Genomic DNA, 20,870 nt, shown 5'->3' with positions numbered 1-20,870 from the left:
CATAAGAAGTCTACTATATTGAACCACTATGTTGAAGGAGATGACGTTGAAAACCGAGAAGATAAAATCTACGAACTTCTCAGGAGAATGGTTTAAAATAATAATATACGAGCTTCTTATTGACAATCGTTCAACACATTTGTTCTTACATCTAGCAAGTTTTAAATTCTATTTTACAATGTTATCAAAAATTGTAAATGTGCAGCTATTAGCTCGATATTATCCTCTATTCATAAGATACTTGAAGTTCTTACAAATAGTAGGCCAAGGGTAAGCCAGGGTAACTCTAGACGACCCCTGGTCCACCTCTGCTTAGTCCCGGGTCCTCCTGGTCCCAGAGTCCGACCACTCCTGACTGACTTAGGTCAGGCCGCTGAGGTCAGGCGAGGCGGGCTGCGCGCAGCGAGGCGCGACTCTCCCCACTTCATCGAATGTCGATCGACATCGATTGCCGTGACAATTATTCATAAATTTATTATCTCTAGCTGTTTAACGTTTATGACAGTTCCTTTTGCCAACGATGTCAACGAGCACTCCTTATGACCACCTTGCCATCTAATTTTTTTACAGTAATAAGTCTTGATCTACCTGTTAATCTTACTCTGTTTTTCAACATATTTCCCACAAATTGATTCTTGGAACATTTACGTATAAAAAAGTGAAAGGTAATAATTCTCGTTTATGAAATATTTTGAAATTACAAATTGAAAAATTATGCTTTAATACTTTCTTATGTGTACAATATTTTTAGGAATTTTTTGTCCTTGATATTAATTTTGTTTTTAATATTTGAAAACTTAAAAACCAACACCAATCGACCAACATACGATCAGTGCAGAATGTAACAATTCATGATAATCAATATATAGTTCCGTGATTTGCCTTTTGACCGACGCGAATCTCCTCAGTGACCTTCTGCACCGACGACATCACGTCGGTGGCCTTCTGTTTCTTACTCCAGCCACAATATCCTAGAGGGCGTAAGAAAACAGTTAATCTTAGACTATATGTACTTATAGACCGGCACAGGTATAGGCAGTCTCTGGTATATATATATATATATATATATAAAATGAATTTCGTATAATTAGTTTGTTATTGTGACTTCATAATTGTTCTTAGTGAAAGTGGGTGAACTGTTAGTCAATTTGAAAACTAATTTACTATTTATTTTTGCGAAATTATTGTGTATTTCTGCTGGAACCATAGTGACCAATCACTGCTCAGTGTGATAGATTAGATTTCCTGCTTTCCTGCAAGTACCAATCTAGTGAAACTACAGTTCATGGAACTATAACTATGCAGCACGCGTAAATCGGTTTCCCTTCCATAATCTATTCTCATTCTCCCGTGTTCTCCCGCGTATTTTGTTATAAAGTGTGATACCGGCAATAATGCTTCTTGAACATTGTATTTTTGTGCAAATAGTCTGTTAAATTATAATAATTCCATAGCTGTACATAGTCGAGTATTTTTGTTGTTTGTTTGCGTTACGTGGATGATTAGTGTTAGTTCTTGGGATTCTGTAAATAATAGAATAAATTATTATCTAGGTTAGAAGAATGTGCCATTGACAGATTTCGCTTTTATGTTATCGGCTTCAGTAATGTTATAAAAAAACAGTTAATATCTGGAATTGTTCGGGTAAGAAGAGAGACTATAAATAACATAGTTATTTAAAAAATTTAATCCAAAAAGATCAATTATCAAAAGTTTATATATTTCATTACAGCGAAGACAGTAGTCATCGAATTTGAGTAAAAAATTATTCGAATAATTTTTGTTATTCGATAATACTAAATTGTATGTGTTCTAGTTACAGATAATCATTATCGATGATAGACATTATTTATGTTCAATAATTATGTTAAATAACCATTATGAATGACGAAAATTTTTTTTGGTCACATAAGGAACTGTAATACAATAATTTTTTTTTTGGTCAGTAATAACCATTGTTGATACCGGAAATTATTTCTATGTACTTACGAATGACCATTATCGACGACAAAAATTGTTTTCATCAAAGTATGACCATTATCGATGTCTAAAAAATGTAAACACTCGCCTTTTGTATTTCCTCTATTTACTTCAACGAATATGTGATTCCGAGTGTCAATACGCATTCAGTAGGTTACCCTATTACTTACTAATTTTCTCCTTTGTATAATGATGTATTTTATTTTCATCTATTTATATTTTTTATTCATTTATATTTCAATAATCTTACCATACCAAGAAAACCAATCTTAACGTATCAAGAAAACACATTCACTAACGATACTACTTGTCGTCGTTGTTGTTGGTTAACAACATTTTACTTTTTATTTTTTACTGAAAACAATTTTTGTCATCGCTATGATTCTGTCACCGATAGTGGTTATTAATGACCAAAAAAGCAATTTGTGTCATCGATAAGAGTTATTAATGACTAAAAACAAATGTAACAATACCCAATGGTTATTTGTAACCCAAATCGTCTAAAGGAAAATATAATTGTTACGCCATAACTTTCTCCAATTCGGGTTTTATATCAATGCATCGAGCTTACCAAATTAGACCTGGTGAAATTGTAAAGAGATAATTGTAATAGCAATAACTACGACAAAAATCTATTTTGTAATATTTTTATGGTGTACTAATTGATGTGTTAATAATTTCATTTTGTATGTATAGTATTCACAGACGCATCTGAAATGAAAATGGTGAATGTTGATGCGGAAAATGACTGTTGTACAGATGAGAAAAAGAAAAAGAAGATGAAACAAGGTGAATACATTTAATATTTCATTAAAAAAATAAATAAGAAATTGTCGTCTAAGTGTATTTTATAATTCTTGGTTAATTCATACTTGGACAAACGTATTGTTTTAGCACAATTACCTTTTCAACGAAGTCCTGCAGGCACTCAGAATATTATGCAGAGCAAAAAGAGAAAATTATCATCACCCCTCGAGGAATGTAAGAGTCCCAAGGCAATTAAAATTTTAAAGAAGAGCCGGAGCAAATCGGAGGACAGTAAAACATTAGATGACTCAACCAATGATGACCGAAATGCTGAGGAAGAGTGTCTAAAAGTCACAGAGGACACAGACGCAGGGAACGTGAACGATGAGTCCTATGTAACAGTCTCGTCCTCGGATAACGAGGACAAAGAGGATCCAGCAGAGTCGGGAGAAAATGTAGAAGAAACGAGTAGAAAAAGTATTAGTTCGAGTGATGTTATGACTCCGAAGTCCAGTAAGCAGAAACAGAGGAAATTAACGCCTAAGCAACAGGAAAGGAAATTGTTGAGTGCCAAGAAAAAAGAAGAAAGGGAGAAATTGAAAATGGTAAGTAATATAGTTCTGGGTATAAGCATTATCTGCTGATTTCTTCTGATTAAGCAATATTTTTTCTTTATGTGGTAGGAGAAGGAGAAAAAGCAGGAAGAAGAACGGGCAATTCGGCGAAAAGAGAAGGAGCAGAAGCTGATGCAGAAGATAATGAAGGAAATGAAAAAGCAGCAAGAACTTGAGTACGCAGACCTAGTCCTATTAAGGGGGGATTGTAGTGTAAAACAAAGTCTACTAATATTTTAACATTTTTTTTCGAGATCTGTTAGTTGTAGAAGATTATTATTGTATCGGTACGAAAATCCAATAACTAGAAAAAATTTTGTATTCTTTTTTTATCACTATTACATCAAGTTGGATGCAATTGTTTTTATCCTGTTTGTCAGTACAACCATAATGAACTTCATTTAAAAAATACAATAAAAAGAAATCGATTTTTTGAACCAGTTACACGGGAATCCTCCCTTAAGGTTCTTGTAATTAACATCGATGTATTTTTACAGACAGAAGCAGAAGGAGAAACAAGCGAAGGAAGAAGAGCGTCGGAAAAAGGAGGAAGAAAAGCGAAAGAAAGAAGAAGAGGAACTGGAAGTGGAGCGCAAAAAGCAGAAAGCAGCCTCAAAGTTTACCAGCTTCTTTGTCGCCAAGAAGCAAGAAAAGACCGTCGAGGAAGAGAGTACCAACAAGGTCCAGAATTTCATGCCTTTCGAGGTCAAGGCAGACATGAAACTGGCTCCCATCTGTAGGAGATTCTTGAACGAAGCAGAGAAAAAAACTCTATATGAAAAATGCATCGAATGTAACATGTCACCGTTGTATCTTTATGATCTTAAAACAAAGAGAATCGTTCCACGAAAGTCGTCGAGAACATGGCCGTTGGAAGCCAAAGACGACGTTATTTTGATAGGTTAGATTTTTTAAGGGATTACACATCTTTTAACTAGATTTTCATTTAGCAGTATGTCTTGAATCATGTATCTTTCCTCGCAGATGATGATAACGAGGACAATTCGAATATTGTGAATCAAGACATCGTTATAGAGAAGCAGAGAACCAAACTGCTTCAATTTTCGGAGAATCAGCGTCCGCCATATTGGGGAACGTGGAGAAAGCGAAGCCAGAAGATCAATCCGAGGAAACCATTTTCGAAGGACGAGGTGAGTCAATGTGTGTCAATAAATAAGGGAATTAATGAATGAGTCGAGACAGTTTCAACATTATTTATTGTCGCTTCTTAAGACTTGTTCACGAGACTTCGTGCAATAGCTTGAGCCATCTTAGCGATAGCATTAGAAAATAATCTTTTTATTTGTTTCTTCTACTTTTTCGTAGAATAATTAATTTTAATTCAAACTGATTCTTATATCAATTTTTATGAAATTCTACGATCTATTATAAATCTTAGAATTGATACGAGTCTAAAGGACTGTTTTCTGCGAGAACATTTGAGAATCGGCGCACTCAAGACTGTGGATTTTTATGCACAATAAAAATTGTCTGGGTCGATGCAAGAAACTGGTGTTGAATCAAAATTGATCTCACCCCTCAGCGAGTTTAATAAATTGTGGAATAATTTATTTCATCCCCTAGTGGTTTTCATAAATTCAGGAAAAATTTGTTTCATCCTTTTGACACATTGATCTTAAAAAATCGCTGATTAAGTGCTAATTACATAATTAAGTGCTACGATTACAATTAAGAAAAGAACAAGTTATCTGAAGTAATGTAGTTCGATCAACTCTTGTTGGATTCTTATTCGAAAGTTTTTTATTGCAAGCATAAACGCAGAAAAATCCACAGTCTATGATTCATAAGAGAAATAATATCTTCGTGCGTTATGTTCTTGTGTCATTGAGTTAAGAGGTCATTAACAATTCTCAGTTAAGTACATCGCGTATAGAAGCCACAGGTTCTCGGAACGTCTCCACTTCCAACAGCGCGTGCTCCAAAGGGGGTTGGCTAGCTTTCCGTTGGTAGAACGTTCATCTTCCCTCCGCGTAGTCCTCTTCCCCCGTGGAACAGTGGATATGCGTTTTTTCTGTGCACCTTGCGGTGTTTGGCCAGGTGATCGCTTCGAGCGAATCGTTTCGAGCACATCTCACAGGGGTACGGTTTCACCCCTGAATGGGACCTTCTATGCCTGGCCAATTCGTCTGATCGACTGAAACGCCATCCACAACCAGCCCACGTGCAGGCGAATGGTTTCTCACCTGTGTGACGGCGGAGGTGGGCTTTCAGGTGCGACGCCTTTGCGTAGACCTGCAATACAGAATAGAGAATAGTAACATATTTATAAAAAATATACTGACATTATAGATTGTTGTAAACTCTAGCTATGGGTGTTGGAGGTAGAAAAGATGATTGGAAGAGGTTGTACTTGTTCACGAGTTGGTCGTTACAATTCAATTATTTATAGAGTCGTGGGTCACTGGGTAGGAACGGATCGAGGAGTAGGAAATTTGAAAATGGGTGAGGACAAACGGCATCGAGTGATCGTTAGCACACCTTGAAGACGTCCTAACGAATGTGACAGAAAATCTCTAAACTGAGCGCGGTTCTTATGGGGCATGGTATTGTGTCTTTGACGCGGCCTGATATGCATAAACGCGACCACGAGCATGCGAATTGATTGCATTATGAAATTTAAATAGAATTAGATTTAATCCGTAGATCAACACGTTGGATTATATGCATATGATAAAAATTGTTTGTATTAATTGCCAGATCTAGCAGACATTTCATTAATTTAGACCGTATTTTAACTGTATTTGTTCTTGGGCAGTTTTGGGTTTGAGAAAGTCCATTAGCCCCTGATCTGACGTACCTTCACGCATCCTTGATAAGTGCAAGGGAAGCATCGGTCTTCGGCCGCGTTCGCCAGAGTGCGATTAGTATAGTCGTGAGTTGCTAGTGCTGCTGCAGCTGCTGATGAGATAAGGTTCTCCTCTAGTTGATTGTTGTTGTAATCTGTAATCATTTGAGCACACCCAAGTTCCTTGTAAATCGAAGTTGTTGCATTATATTGTAAATTATGTTAGATGTCCTATTTACATTTGCTTGCAAGTAGCAATTTCATTACAAATTTTATTTAGAATTGTTGCCACAAACATATAAATCTTCTTTTTCTTCTAGAAAATTAATAGAAGTGAATCGATGGTCTGTCACCTCTGAAGGCAACTTTGTCAAATGCACTGTCTTTGGTGATCCTGGTTAATGCAGCGCTGCTCGAAACTTACCTACTCCGCTCGTTTCTAAAGTATCCTCGAGTGCTCTCAAATCGATCCCAAGCACCCATAGTGGTTCTTCGCGTTGAAACGTTTGTTCAGGGTTTGGCAGAGGCAAGTGTAGGAAACCCTCGCACCCCTCGGTGCACAATGGTGTCCTCTCCGGAAGTCCCGAGTTCCAACTTTTATCTAGGCACCATTCCAATTCTGAGTCTAACTCGCTCAGCTCGCTCAGACATCCTGCACACATCAAACATCGCTACAGTATGTTTCAAACTTTTTGATTGAACTTGTCGTAATTTAGATCCGAAGTCTTTAAATGGACCTCCTTATAATTTAGGTTTGAAATGTTTTAGTTGAACTTCTTATGATTCCGGTCTGGAATCTGTGAATTGATTTCGTTACAATTTAGTTTTTAACTCTTAATCGAACTCCTTCTGAGTTAGCTCTGAGATCATTGAATTGAACTTCTTATGATTTAAGTTCGAAATCATAGATTTTTGCGATTGTGAAAGGGAATACCTGAAGAGGCAGAGGTCTGGTTGGCCCACTCGTTCCATAATAGCTTCGTCGGACAGTTAAGCTCCGTGTAACAGTCGGAGGGGTTGACAGCGTTGTTGACACGGCTGTCAACAGCCTCGGAGTCGTCACTGTGTGGCGTTGTTCTGCAAGATGACACCTCGAAGTCGCATTCCAAAGTGCCAGCGTCCGTGGAGAACAATTGTTGCTCGACGCCTGTGTCTATGCTCAGGCCCAGAGCGGAGAACAACAGCTCGTCTGTCATCTACAAGCAAACAATTTGACAATAATAAGCTTGAATCATCAGCCTGATTAATAGACTGCGGATTTGATGTGTTTAAACTAGAGAATACAGAATTTAAAAATGTTGTTGTATTATTTTCATCTGATTATGATGATTAAGGACAGAAATAAATGTTTACGTAGCTTCTATTTTGTATAATATAAAAATCCGCAGTCTACTGAATAATGAGCTTGAACAATGATCCTTTCGACACTTCACTGACAAAGCGTTTGATCAATGCTCAATTTTTCCACTTAAGAGAGTTTTTTCCGGTGAATGTGCTTCTTCTTCAGAGAAGCATCTTTTGAACTAAAGAAAGACGACTTGATTTGATGCGTTTTATTAAAATGTTATCTTTCACACAAAAGAGGAACTTCGAAAAGTTAATGTAAGTCACGGCGAAGATTTGTGAATTTTGTTGTGAATTAATCGGTGGCCGGTTCGTGATTAAAATTCAATTCTATTTCGAGTTATCTGCGAAAGAAAGACGGTGAAATTTTTGCGCTCTTTGTTGCGCCTGTTCGGCTCCGTGACGCGAAATGTTTTCGCGAAGTAATGGAACTAAACTGGTTAACTGACTAAGAAGTCGGTTAAGTTGGCCAGATAATTGATACAATAGCAATATGTGTAATTTCAATTGGCTGAGACCCAGGTGATAGCGGATTATTAATGGACACTTCGTAAAAAGAACAATGAAATTGTCAGCGTGTCGCTAGCAGCTTCGTCAACATCGGACGAGACACTGATATTCGATATCAGTATAGAAGCGCCGGCATGATATTATTGGACGCAGCTTCCACCCGGAAGTCTCGGATCATACTAATTTCGATTGTGCTTCGAGGTTTCAATGGAAAAATTTTGCTAATTTAGAAAAATTCTTAAACTAATCAAATCAAAGAAGCTACAAGACTGTTTCTATGCGTCTAATTTTACTCATTAGCAAAATCGTCGATCAGTATAAACTCACGTCGAACATCGCAACGTCTTCGATCATTCACGATAACTTCCGGTGGATTCTGGCAGAGACGTCGATTCGTTCTTGCAGAGCTTTATTAATTTTTCACTTGCAATTATTCCACCATTAGTCACTGTCCCACCACTATCACTTCTGATTGCCACTGTTACAAGTTTCTCGCTGTTATTATACAATATTAAACAATCTCTGCTTTTCCTTTGGTCATCAACTAAAACACTAAAAATTCTTGCTGAGAGCTATTTTCATTTAAAGATGGAGGACACAAGTTAGATTCTTGAAACAATCTTCTTAAAAACGAGGACCAAGAATATAAATTGTATTCAATTTATAAACACGATGTTGTCATTGTTACAAGGCTGTTGCTGTTATACAATAGTAAACAATTTCTGCTTCTCTTTCAATCGTTAATTGGAACGTTAAAAATTCCTGCCGAGAGCTATCTCCGTCGAGAGATGAAGTAGAAGTTATACAGAAGCGATCTTCTCAATTTATAAAAGTGAACTTAGGTGTCACCGAGTGAAATTAGGCTTCCACTGTCAGTCTACAAGTTCTTAGTTCAATTTCCCAGAAGTGGCAAATGGAAATGACCATTCTATCAACTAACTATCACGTTTCTAAATGCTACAACCTCTTCAGACCCTGTAGACGATCGATTCTTGTAGAACACCACTGCGATGCAAACTTGGCTTGTATTACTAGATGTTCCTCAATTTCCTCCTCCTTTATCCTTCACGATGGTCGCAGTATATAGTCTGATAGATTTGTACTATTGTCTATTGCTTGTTTCCTCTGTTTCTTCTTCGTCTCCTCCAGTTTATTTTCTCTGCATTCACTTTTCCTCTGTTCTGATGATCTAGGATATCTCCTATTCTGAGAGCCAACAATCCACTAGATTTCTAGTACATATTATTGATTGGTTACCTCTGCAATCTTCACTCTGCACAAATGTTTATTTCGAAACTATAAATCTATGCAATAGTGCCAGGAGTGTGGACACAGGAAGCAGTTTTGCAATACTTTTACAAACACACGAAATTCCAAAAGAAAACGTAGTGCAGCAACAAGGGTAGCTCTCGTCTCTTGCAGCTAGTTCAACCAATTCTGATCTCGTAAAAAGATCATCAAGCTCATCAACTCACACTTCTGATAGACTTCAGCGAATAGTCTTCAACAAGTAGTATGCAACAATAGACTTGAACGTCGATCACTCACTGTCCCCTGGCAACCCAGCTAAAGGCTTTCGAACACTCGGAGGAGCGTCTGCGCTCAACCCTGTTGCGGGACCGGGTAGTTTCGTGTTCGAGGGACTGTCGGAGACTGTTCTGGGCCAGAAGACGCGTTACGATCCGTGGTGACAAGCAACGACACACGGTTCGGGAGATAATCGAGGCTGTGCCATCCGGCGCCGTCACCGTCGTTCGTCCCATGGGATCGCCGATCCCAGAACACCGTCAGACCCGCCAGCGAATCGGCTTCCTGGCTAATTGCTGTGACGATTTCGCTCGCTTATTTACGATACCAGCCACCCCCGATAATCGTTCTCTCTCGCGAGATTTCTGCGAGACAGTGACGCGACTGAATTCGCGAACCGAAATGGTCCTCCCGCGTTCGTTGCCATAACGCAATTACCGGCAGCACGTGGCCACTCGGGCGCTTATCGTGCTCCTACTGCGGCCTTTTTTACCGGAGCTGTTGCAAACTTTTGCAACCCATTCGGACGATCTTGCTTTTTCGCGAGCAGATTTTTGTCTCGTTTCTGGATCTTGTCAGTTATCTAAATTTTTCGAATTGGAAAATATAGTACAGTCATGCCCCCCAAATTCGCACTGTTTTATTTGTAGATCTTGTCATTTACCTAAATTTTTCAAATTGGAGATTGTAGTATTATAATGGCACACATGTAATTTTGTAGACTGCAGATTCTTCTGCAAAATACAGGAGCTACGCTCATCGGTTTTCTGAAGCATTTTAGTAAGTCCAAAATAATACAATAGCGTTTTCAAATTCTTGGAATATTTTCACCTGTGATTGTTGTTGTATGTGATGCATCGAAGTATTTTGCACCGAGTGCAGATTCCTCGAGAATGTATCAATGAAACGTTCGCAGAATGCAATGGCTTTGACCTACAGCGACAAGACGGAGCAGATAGTGCTCGAAGTCAGTGCCACTGACAGCCGAAACTGTCATAGTACGTTTATCCGTGTCGAGGGAAGCTGACCTTAGATACCGTGATGCTTCGCGTTCGATTCAACGGTCGAGAACACGCGAGAATCGCGACGACCTCATTCTTCGATCGTGGATCAACTAGGAAATTAGTTCGAATGATTTGTTCATCTGTGGAGATGTGTGTGGAATTCCGACAAATCCAAATTTTTGGGGAGATGTGTGTGTAATTGCAACAAATCCAAATCGATCGACATGTCGTTTGTAGAGTGCAGGTTTTATGCATTTCTGAAGAAAACGAGTAGATCAAATGCGACACAGTGTTAGATTGAATACGTTTCTGATTTGTACTGTAAAACGTGTTGAAAAAAATTTAGATATCGGCTCGGATAATCGAGGTTCTACTAAATCGTGTATTAAACGAGCAAATACGGTCCAAATTTTAACGTAAGTTTCATGAGGAAATAATTAAAAATAAATTTTCCACTTCAGTATTTGTACAGGCAGATATGTATGATAATAATTATTATAAAATTTTATGATAAATAACATAACGTGGCGGAGAACGTTTTAAACAATCATTTCGCTATCTTTTTAATACATTTAATTTTGATACTTTCTGCGCGAATGATCTTGGAGAGAGTGAGAAGAATGAACTTTTTAATGCAAACGAAGATAGACCTCTCGCAGTCAATCTGACAGATAAAAGAAAACGATAGATCGATGTCGACGTGCATGGTCTGTTTTTCATAATCCATAATCTGTTCTTCATATCCATTAGCTCCGTTTAACATGAGCCGGATTTAAGCTGATTATAGTCTTGATGACATGCGAGAGCAGAGCATTCGTAGTGAAACTTCATCCCCTCTTCTTGATTCGTTTATAGCTTCTTTATTAATCAAACAATTCTTATTCATTTTATAATAATTAATCCTTTGTGAACGTTCAATTTTTTCATTTTAGAGAGTTGCAACCCTTGAAAGTGTAATTTTACATAAATACTCCCTATCTATTTGCATCCAAAAATTCTGCGAAACATTTGTCTCATTACAGTTACTAAAATACATATTTAGCAATTTTCCTCAATTTTTCAATCGGAAGTTCCATATTTCAAAAATAATAAAAATACCATAAAATTCGAGAGAATCTATTTTTCTTCCAAAAGCTCGAACAAATTATTTATCAATCATTTTTCAATGGAAAATCCCATATTTAAAAAATAAAAATTCCATAAAATTCGGAAGAGTTCAACTTTCTTAAAATTATTTCTCGATCATGTAGCTATAGTCGTCGTCACCGGTTGCTGGACCTCTTCCCGTTCACGTAGAAGATTGATTAAAGGTCCGCTCCACGGACAACGAGATTGTTAAAGCTGTTTAATTAATGGCACAGCCGGTATCGCTGCTCGCAAATTGAATCGCGAACTCTCTTTATCGGCGCGAGTAAGTGACGCAACGATCCCGCGATTCATAAATCTCCGGGAAGGGTAGATAGAGCAATCATCGTCGAGAAAAAATGAATTTTTTCGATTTCGATTAAACAGTCCGGGGAACGGTTTCAGCCGGCGAGAGCTGTCTTCAATCGCGTCATTATTAGATAAGCGTCCTATCGCTGAATTTCGAGGAAAACGATTCGCGATGCTCGGTTTGACGTTCGCCGAGCCAAAAATTTATCGTTAACGCACGTGATTTAGATAGTTGTAACTATACGAGACAACGTACGCGTTACAGTGTTTTAATATTCTTCTAATGTTTCTACTCCTTCAAATTCCATCTGTTCACCATAAATGCATAAAATCCGCAGTCTACTTCCAAATCGTTTTTAAAAATAGGCCTGTTCACCAAATCTTGCAATTAGAGGTAAGTATGAGAGTCATCAGTTTTGAAGTAGTATTCAGAAGTGGCTGTGGATTCGACCGAGCAGCAAACCTGACTGAAAGAGTGATCCCCACAGTTTTTTCCTCGGAGGTGTGTTAAGCATTTGTTAATCGCGGCGAGCCGGTGGCAGGAGCGTATAGAGCGGCCATAAAACGCGTAACCGATTCGGGAATAAATCAATGGTGGCGCATGGGGAGATCCCGTGGATCTCTCAACTAACGGTGTGCACGAGGAGGAGCACCGAGCATAATCTTAATGGGGCATAAAACAGCCATTACAGATGGCCCGGCGGGTGACAACACGTTGTAAATAATGTATACGCCGGGCTCCTCGCCAGGCACCACCATCGTTTTCGACGTGTGGTTTACGCGTCGCGTTACAAAACCGATAACTGCGCTTCCCCCGACAACGGTCCCCGGTGCATCTTTCCAGACGTTGCACGCGTTTCCACGCACCCCGGCGCATCGCGGCGGGATCGTTTGATCGACCGATTAATGGGAAACAGTGCGTCGACGATGAACAAAAATCAAAACTTTCACGTTGCTATTTAAAAACCTTTATAGAATTGATTTCCGGATTAGATATTTATACATAGACGTATTCAATAACATATTCTCCTATGAATAAATATCTTAGTTTTATCTATGAGAATTTGGGAACATCGATGCACTATTTATTAAAGCAAGAATAAACATTTTATTTGGCTCCTGCTCTTCGCAACAGATGCAGACAATTTTTATCGCGCACGAAGATGCGTAGTTATCATCGACTTATTAGAGGCTTTGTTAGAGGAAGGAACGAGTGTTACTGTTAATTTTTATTTTCCATAGAAGCTCGCAGTCTAGTTCATTACCTTCACCTACCTCTTCGTCGCTGCCAAAAGCTGCTCAACTGGTCCCTAGCTAGTGCTCCGGCCCTTTCCCTCCGTAACGGCGCGTCCGGTTTTCCGCGTGGCGTCTCGACGCGGACGCGCCAATAATAAATTAATGTCTCGGTCGCGTCTCGTAATTGATGCCCGCGCGGGGATGAAATCGACGTTGATTTATCGAACAAAAGAATCGGCCGGCGTCCGCCACAAAAGAGAAAACCCCGACGATTTATCGAGTTTCCTCCGACAAGGCTCTCTCCTTAGCAGACCCTAATTTCTTACATGAGTCGAAATCTTGCGATCCTCCTTCACGGTTCAAAATCACGGTCCCTCGATCCGTTCCGTTTATCGTTTTGCAATTTCGAGTCTAGCCGCGATATCGCTTTAAATAGATCGGTTAAAATAGCTACAAACACAAGCTACCAAGTTGCATTTATCGAACGGGCGACCTCCGCGCCTCGATTTTTTGATTTCCGAAGAGAGAACACGATAATCCTGCAGTTGGGCCACTAGGTGGGGTACTCGAGGACTCTTTCTGTCCACCAGAGAGCTTTCAGGATTTTTGTGTTAGCTTTGATCTGGATAATTGATTCCAAACTTCTTGGTTTCAACCTCGAGGGCACAGAGATCCATTCGATTTTATAGAGTACGAATTTTATTTGAATTCACTGTGCACAAAGCCTGGCAATATTATTTTTGTGTTGATTTGCACAGCTCGTTCTACCTCGATGTTTTAATTTCCATCCCCTAAGACACAGTTCCAGCGACGATTCATCTATTTCGATTCTAGCCCGATCTCTCTCAGAAATTTATCAAATGATCACAGCCTGAAACACTGTAGAAGTTCAAGTTTGATACACTTCACGTTCGAATTTCATTTGACCGCGCTTTTGGTTTTTTTTTCGAGCGGGTCCCTAGCTGCGACGGAAGAAGCGATTTTCGCGTTTTTCGAATCCGGATCGGCTCGCGGAGAGAGCATCTACATTTTGCCCGTATTGCTCCGTGACTAACAGAAGAGACCACGATTATCACCCGTCAAGGAAGTCGCGTTTGATACCGACGTCCTGCCTAATCATGCCAGACTCCAGTGGAATCCAGTGGCCGTGATCGTAACTAAAATAGACTGTGTGGAAAACGGATGATAACGCGGCCGAACGGACTGTCCTCCCCACACGAACCGCCAAACTTGCTACAGTACCGCTCAAAAGTACCCTGTCTGATCCATCAAATTCTCAGACATTCATCTTTTCGAATTCTAACTCGAGCTTTGGACCTCTGTGTATTTATGATTTTCGTTTTAAATAGATATTCAGGAGCAAATTAATTTTTCGAGGAAAATGCTCGGAATTTTTGAGTTCGGTGCATTTTTCTGCTTTGGCAGAGAGCGCTATGCGGTTCTAGTTTATGGGGAAATGTTTTGTGGACATTCATGAATAGGATGACATAATTCATCACTGTCTTTTAATTTAAGAAATTTAACACTGAACAGTAAAAACGTCAGAAGGATAAAGATAGTTTAAAATATATTTATCATGTTGTGATTAGAAATAAAATTGGAGTCAAAGATTTTTAAAAATGAGCTAAGGATGGAAAATCAATATTTATTTATTATTTTTGCAGAGATGGTTCAACTACGAGGTAGATTCGGACGACGAATGGGAAGAAGAAGAGCCAGGTGAGTCCCTGCATGGTTCTGATGAAGAAAAAGACGAAGAAAATCCGGACGACAATGAATATGATGTGGACAACGAGTTTATGGTTCCTCATGGGTGAGTCTTGCCTATTCTAATATTATTTCATACATTGTTCACCTTACTTTAGCACCTTAAATATTCAACTTGTTTGCTTTGTATTATAATAGCATTTGTTCATAAAAATTGTTATTGGCATGTAACCAATGTTGCTGTTTCTTTTCTGTAATAATATAGATATTTGTCCGATGAGGAAGTTCGGGCTGACGAAGAAGATAACGAGGACATGGTAAGTGCATAAAACATTTCTTCGGAAGATAATCTGTGTACACTGCCGTCCAAAAGTATTGGAACACTTTCTTTCAATATGCGTTACAAACATAATTGCACATCGAACGCGTTTTTACTTCTATTAAAAAATTCATCTTAATTTGGTAATGTTCATTGTCAACATTCGATTGATTTTTGTGTATGATCAGACACCAGAAACGCAGAAGTTCAAGCTGAAAGTGCTGGGCGAACAATTCGAATCGGAGAGGAATACAAAGACGGCGAAACTGAAGCCGAAAATTATAGGTTGCATTTGGAGAGGGATGGAAAACTTATTCCTTGAAAACGGTGAGTTTTCATATATAACTTTGTGCCCATCACCATTTCTCCACACATCTGCCATAGAACAAGTTGAGTGCTTAATTGTGCCCATAATTACGAAAATGGTCTAAGTGAAAATAAAAAAAAAATTGACTTTATCAATTATTTCACATCTCATTATCTCAAACTAAATTAATTCAATGTGATTTTTACGATATTGTCAAAAATGAACCGTTAGATAGTACTTGAAAATAGGACATTAACAAGAGCGAACCTTCAAACTCAGAGCACTAATTGTGCCCATAATTATGAAAGTAAATGAATTCCATTTAATGTTGAAATAACAAGTACTATCTCAATCCATGATTCTTAATTCAGCATTACGTTATCATACATTGAGAGCAAAGACAAAATACAGTGCTCCCTCCTTAACATCTCTTATGCTTGCCCTCGATAGCGTCTCGCAGTGTGTTCACACTGGCACGACGTTACGGGAGGGAAGCCTCTATCAAAACTAGAAGATCCTATATAACTACACTAACAAACCAACAATATCCTGTCGCTACCCTCTCACCGCATCTTTACTCTCTCGCGACGTTGCGGAGGCAGATATAACCAAGAAGCTCGCGACCTTCTGATTCCAGTGCCGCCAAGGACGAGGGACTTCCTTACAGCTCGCGAGGCTTGGGTGCGTCAGAACCCAGTTTCCTTGCCGAAGTCAGTGGAGACCGACACGAGCAACGAATCCGGCAAATCCTCGAAGAAATCGCTTATCCTGTCGAAAGCGATGCCCGAGCTGATTCGCCTGGTGCATGGCAACACCCACGGCAGAAAGTTCCTGGCGAGGGAGTTCCTTGCGTTCTGGGACAAGAAGTACGAGCCGTCCGAGAATGTGATAACGAAAGGCAGCCTGATGATGAAGATCCGTGAGATTGCCAAGTATATGGTGTGCCCCGACGAGGGTCCCATGCATCAGAAAGCTTGCTGGTATGTTTCCGAAGACATCCGGAAACAGCACCTTGAAGAGGACCTGGAGTTACCCAACCAGTGGTCCTACACTGTCGCCGTCACGTCGAGACGCAGTCGTTCGGAACCCAAGAAGGAGGAACATGAAAAGGACAAGGAGAAGAGCAACGTGCCATTGATTACACAGTTCACCAAAAGGATCACGCAAGAGGAGATGAAGAAACAGCTGTCACCTGCCTCAGCCTCTCAAAGCAATCCTGCCAAGAAGAGGGCGACCTTGATCTCCATTGCTAGAGGAGAACAGTTTCCTAAAACTGCTAACATAAGTCCTCTGAAGAGATCCCCTGCACAGATCAGCAGCAAGAAAAAGGACGCGACAGATAAAGATAAAGATGAGGCTGCTCCGCTGGCGAAAGGACGAGGAAAGAAGAGAAAGTCCACCCCGAAAAAAGTTGTAGACAGCTCAGAAGAGATCGTGATCGATTGAGGAGACAGAAGATCGAATTGTAAAAATTTTGTACTAGGGGAAAAAAATATGGAAACACGATTTGTGATAAACAAGTAGTACTAAGACGAATTCAAATTCCTCGTGATCGTTTATTTAAATACAGATAGAAATGTGTACAAAGTCTTGTTTGTGGTCCATATACGATACTATTGTTATGTTACTGTTACTGTCGTGAAGGTGTGGTTCTTTCGATATTTCTTGTCAGATATGTCGATGTCTTCCCCAAATGATTCGTGCCGTTTTTCTATGACTTTAGTGGACCGAAAATGTTTGAAATGATGGAGAGTTGAGAAAATTTGTACTGTCGCGTAGGATACTATTTTTATTCCTACGCTTACTCTATTTTTGTAGCTCGTACTATGGGGCCCGATACACACCTGATATTTATTAGAGTTAACAGTGGTCACGTATGTATATTGTACCATATCGTCGAGCGTTTCAATTGCTGTGTGACAGTTCATTGAACGTGGACCGCTGACAATAAGGTTGCTTGATTCTGTACTCAGCTAATTGTGTCGAGCAACGACGTCTGAATCTGCGTTTAGAACAAGTCGACGAACCTCTACAGTATTTTAGATTGAAAGTGTGAAACGCTTCATCGTATGTTTTCGAAATCTGGTCGTTTTGCGAGCTTCTAATGTCGAGTTGTTCTAAATGTCAGATCGATGACATTCCAGTTGAAGTTGAAGAGAATGTTGGTGCTGGGGAGTTGTTGACCGAGAAGTAGTCGTTTGAGAATCGTAAATACTCTGCTTTGTTAACAGTGCTGTTGTTTCGAAGTCTATTACGTTTGGTTCGTTTGAGAATCGTAAATACTTTGCTTTCTATCGTTCGGAATAAATTAATAGTAAATACGTTTAGCAGCGCTGTTGTTTCAAAATCTTTTGAGTTTGCTGTTGAGAGCAAAAGCTTTACGAGTGTCAATTAGACGTCCGTGTAATTAGAAGTCGAAAGGTCGACTTAGGCCTGTTCGTTGGCGAAAAAGAATCTCGCGGGAAACGGGAGGAGCGAGTTTAAGTGCCTGTTGCGTTGACAACTAAGAACAATTACATTTTTATAACACCAATTAGTGAATAAATCTCAGAATATCTATACAGTCTCTGTGTCCACTCCTGTTCCACTGGTTTTCATTAGTTGGTAGCATCTGAGCTTGTTAAAATATTGTTCAAATCATTCATAAGTGAACTATTTAATTAAAATTACTTAAGCCTACTATGTTTATTTTTCCTGCATGTAGCATTTAGAGAAACGTGGATTTTTTTTACAATCGTGCTGATTTTTTAGATGCATTTTTATAACCCTCAGAAGAAGCATGTTTTTAACGACTAATTTTTAAAGATACGTTGTTCAGGTTAATTGTAGTTAATTAAACAATTTTCTGTGAAATTAGCTAGCAGAAGCTGGGTAGATAGATGATACCTTTGAAATGCTGGGTCTCAATGGACCCGCGCATCACCGTGCAAGGGTTAATTAATGACGATCACCGATAACTGGTTCTAGTAAATTTCATTCCGAGTATATAATTAATTGAAACTGACATTCAGTAACGTAATTAATTAACAATGACTGTATCTTTATACAGTCCTTCACATTTATAAAACCTTTTCAGTTTTTTTTATATACAATATACACTATTTCATCAATTCTTTTCTCTATTTTATATTTTGTGGAGCTAATCGAATTGGCAAATGTCTATCAACACTTGTCTCGTCCACAAATGGAGCACGTTGTAAACTTTTTGATGTGACAAAATTCACGCAACTTATTTTCAGTTTCAATTCTTCTTGTTGAATTCTTTCCCACAGATTCATCCGCGATTTCGCAGCGGTTCGCTCGCAATTAGTTTTTTTCAGTTCCATCCCAGTTCAAAGACAACTCGAGCATTTTTATTTATACCCCCGTGGATTTTTCCGAGTTCCCGTCGACCGTAAAAGGAATAATCTGTGTGTTTCGGTAATGTGAATTATCCGGAGGATTCCGCCGGCCAAAAAGTTTCGTCGGCGCCGTAACATTCGAGCTTTGGCTAATGCATCGCGGAACACGGAATTGCATTCCGACGAGCCGTACAACGGAGTTCAACAAAATGGCTATAGAGAAACTTCTGTTCAGCACCCGATTATTTATCTGTGGTCAGTCGGAAGCGCGTCTTATTCGAACGCTGCGCTCGACCACCAAATCTCACACATAATACTAAATACAATCTACAGGTATGTTGTACATCATTTTAAGGTGCAAAGCTTAAGTGGAAGAATTACGTGATTTTTGGTCAAAATTCATCGATGGGAAAGATGACCAGAAGAACGGATGACGAACGACCGAAAAATTAAATTTGTATCACAAGGCAATAAATAAAAAACTTGTAATTCATCACTTTGATCCATAAGTATAACGTTACTGTGAATAATTGGACATTTCATATTCTACGACAGAAGCAAATCGGAACGAGTAGGAAAACGCCGATGTCGGAGTATTCGTCAACGAATAGACAGATTACGGCAAAGACGAGGAGGGATGAGAAGAAGAAGAAGAGGAGAGGTGAAAAAGGAAGGAACGAAATCCGCTGACGAATCCCGCGGCACCGAGTGGTCGACTGTTTCCAGAGCTTCGAATCTCCGGGAACGGAGGGCAGAAAAGAAAAAGAAGGCGAAACGCGTCCAGTAGGAAGTTTTACAGTCGGTAGTTCAGAGCCCGTAGCTTCGGGCTGGACGGCATATGGCCGGAATAAGGAAAGGCTCGCTGCCAGATTACGGCAATTATCGAATCACGTTACGGGATCTGGCGCCACGCGGCTCCGAAACGCAGAAATTAAGTTTCAACCCCCGAGGTGGTTGCTCGACCTCGCTCCGAACAAACTGGTCCCGCGAATCTCCACCTTTTGCTGAAGAATAGCGACCTATTCGCACGATTTAACACCGGGGTGTTGCCGGTCAGGTCAATACCACTTGTCTCTGAATTTTTATGTCAGACGTAAACATATCCGGTCCGTGCACTTCTTTATTGAGTTATATTAAAAATTTGAGTTATAATGAAATAGATTTGTAAAATATTTTCATGCACATTTCTTTCGTAAACTCCTCTCTTGTGTTGCAACGAAAATATTTTCATAAAAATTGGTGTTCCACAAACGTCTTTATTGAATTATATTAATTGCATTTGCCGATTTTGTCGTGAACGGTTTTGAACCGTATTGATTGATAAAACGGCAATTGTAGAAGAAGCTCGGTTCGTAATAAAGACTACGAATGAATGATGATTAATCAGTTTTACACATCTACAAAACGGCAAGTTTCCAGGCAAACGACAGTTGGCCGGTGCTCGATCCCATCGTAGCACCTCCGATCAAACGTCCCAGCGATATCCGCGAAACAATTTTCCACGGGTGCTTCGTTCACATGGTCGAGCACTTTGTCTCGGGAGCGAACCTACCTGGAATTGCCCTAGAGAGGAACAATAAGACACGGATTCCATTAGATCGTCATGCAACGGGCAAGAGGCAGAACCAGAGAAAGAGAGGAAAAGCGAGAAACCCTCGCGTTTGTCCGGGTGCTCCCGGTCCGCGATCTCGATGGCTCGAGCAAGCCGTCGGAGTGGCTGAGGATAGAGACAGAAGGGCGAAGAGAGCTACACGAGAGAAAAGAGAGAGAGAGAGATAAAGAGGGACGGAGAATGTGAAACAGAGAGACAGTGGAGTGAAATAGCGAAGGGGAGAGTACCAGCAGCAGCGGCAGCAGCAGGAATAAAGTGGAGTAGACCGGAATAGAGTACAAGGTGTATGCCTAGAAGGTATAGAGAGAAAATGGTAGCCAATGGCGTTGGCTCGGCGTCGTTGCTACAGTATTGAACGTCTCCTACGTGGGCTCCAGGTCTC

General features: G+C 39.7%; 2 protein-coding genes across 7 annotated transcripts; one reads left to right on the top strand and one right to left on the bottom strand.

The window, feature by feature from the left end:
* The first annotated feature begins 1,303 nt into the window (after positions 1-1,303).
* LOC143216925 (uncharacterized) lies at positions 1,304-18,094 on the top strand. Its single transcript, XM_076440510.1, has 10 exons — positions 1,304-1,644; positions 2,677-2,769; positions 2,875-3,332; positions 3,411-3,517; positions 3,839-4,242; positions 4,326-4,492; positions 14,867-15,015; positions 15,175-15,226; positions 15,417-15,555; positions 16,173-18,094. Exons 2-10 carry the CDS (start codon positions 2,697-2,699, stop codon positions 16,979-16,981), a joined length of 2,358 nt encoding a protein of 785 aa, XP_076296625.1. The 5' UTR covers positions 1,304-1,644; positions 2,677-2,696; the 3' UTR covers positions 16,982-18,094.
* LOC143216935 (uncharacterized) lies at positions 4,511-14,284 on the bottom strand. Of its 6 annotated transcripts, none has more exons than XM_076440523.1 (6): positions 8,966-10,583; positions 8,329-8,553; positions 7,082-7,343; positions 6,572-6,799; positions 6,160-6,302; positions 4,512-5,594 (listed from the first exon to the last, which is right to left on the bottom strand). In XM_076440523.1, the coding sequence occupies exons 2-6, from the start codon at positions 8,353-8,355 to the stop codon at positions 5,295-5,297; spliced, it is 960 nt and encodes a 319-aa protein (XP_076296638.1). In that variant the 5' UTR covers positions 8,356-8,553; positions 8,966-10,583; the 3' UTR covers positions 4,512-5,294. The 6 variants fall into 6 exon arrangements, with proteins under 6 accessions (XP_076296666.1, XP_076296656.1, XP_076296676.1 ...); XM_076440532.1 differs by having other exon boundaries at positions 9,477-10,583; XM_076440551.1 differs by lacking the exons at positions 8,329-8,553; positions 8,966-10,583 and adding an exon at positions 13,232-14,284 and having other exon boundaries at positions 4,511-5,594.
* Positions 18,095-20,870: the final 2,776 nt, after the last annotated feature.

The sequence above is a fragment of the Lasioglossum baleicum genome, chromosome 2 (genome assembly GCF_051020765.1).
Source record: "Lasioglossum baleicum chromosome 2, iyLasBale1, whole genome shotgun sequence".
Lineage (NCBI taxonomy): Eukaryota > Metazoa > Arthropoda > Insecta > Hymenoptera > Halictidae > Lasioglossum > Lasioglossum baleicum.
This window is presented reverse-complemented; position numbering and strand designations above follow the sequence as displayed.

What these genes read in the sequence shown, in the direction of transcription:
- LOC143216925 (XM_076440510.1), top strand. Translation starts at nt 2,697, where the DNA reads ATGAAAATGGTGAATGTTGATGCGGAAAATGACTGTTGTACAGATGAG. An exon ending in AAAGGGAGAAATTGAAAATG is followed by an intron (nt 3,333 to 3,410) that starts GTAAGTAATATA and finishes TTTATGTGGTAG; the next exon opens with GAGAAGGAGAAAAAGCAGGA. An exon ending in AAACTTATTCCTTGAAAACG is followed by an intron (nt 15,556 to 16,172) that starts GTGAGTTTTCAT and finishes TTCTGATTCCAG; the next exon opens with TGCCGCCAAGGACGAGGGAC.
- LOC143216935 (XM_076440516.1), bottom strand. Translation starts at nt 8,355, where the DNA reads ATGATCGAAGACGTTGCGATGTTCGAC. An exon ending in TTTAGAAACGAGCGGAGTAG is followed by an intron (nt 6,303 to 6,571) that starts GTAAGTTTCGAG and finishes AAATGATTACAG; the next exon opens with ATTACAACAACAATCAACTA. An exon ending in CTTATCAAGGATGCGTGAAG is followed by an intron (nt 5,595 to 6,159) that starts GTACGTCAGATC and finishes TCTGTATTGCAG; the next exon opens with GTCTACGCAAAGGCGTCGCA.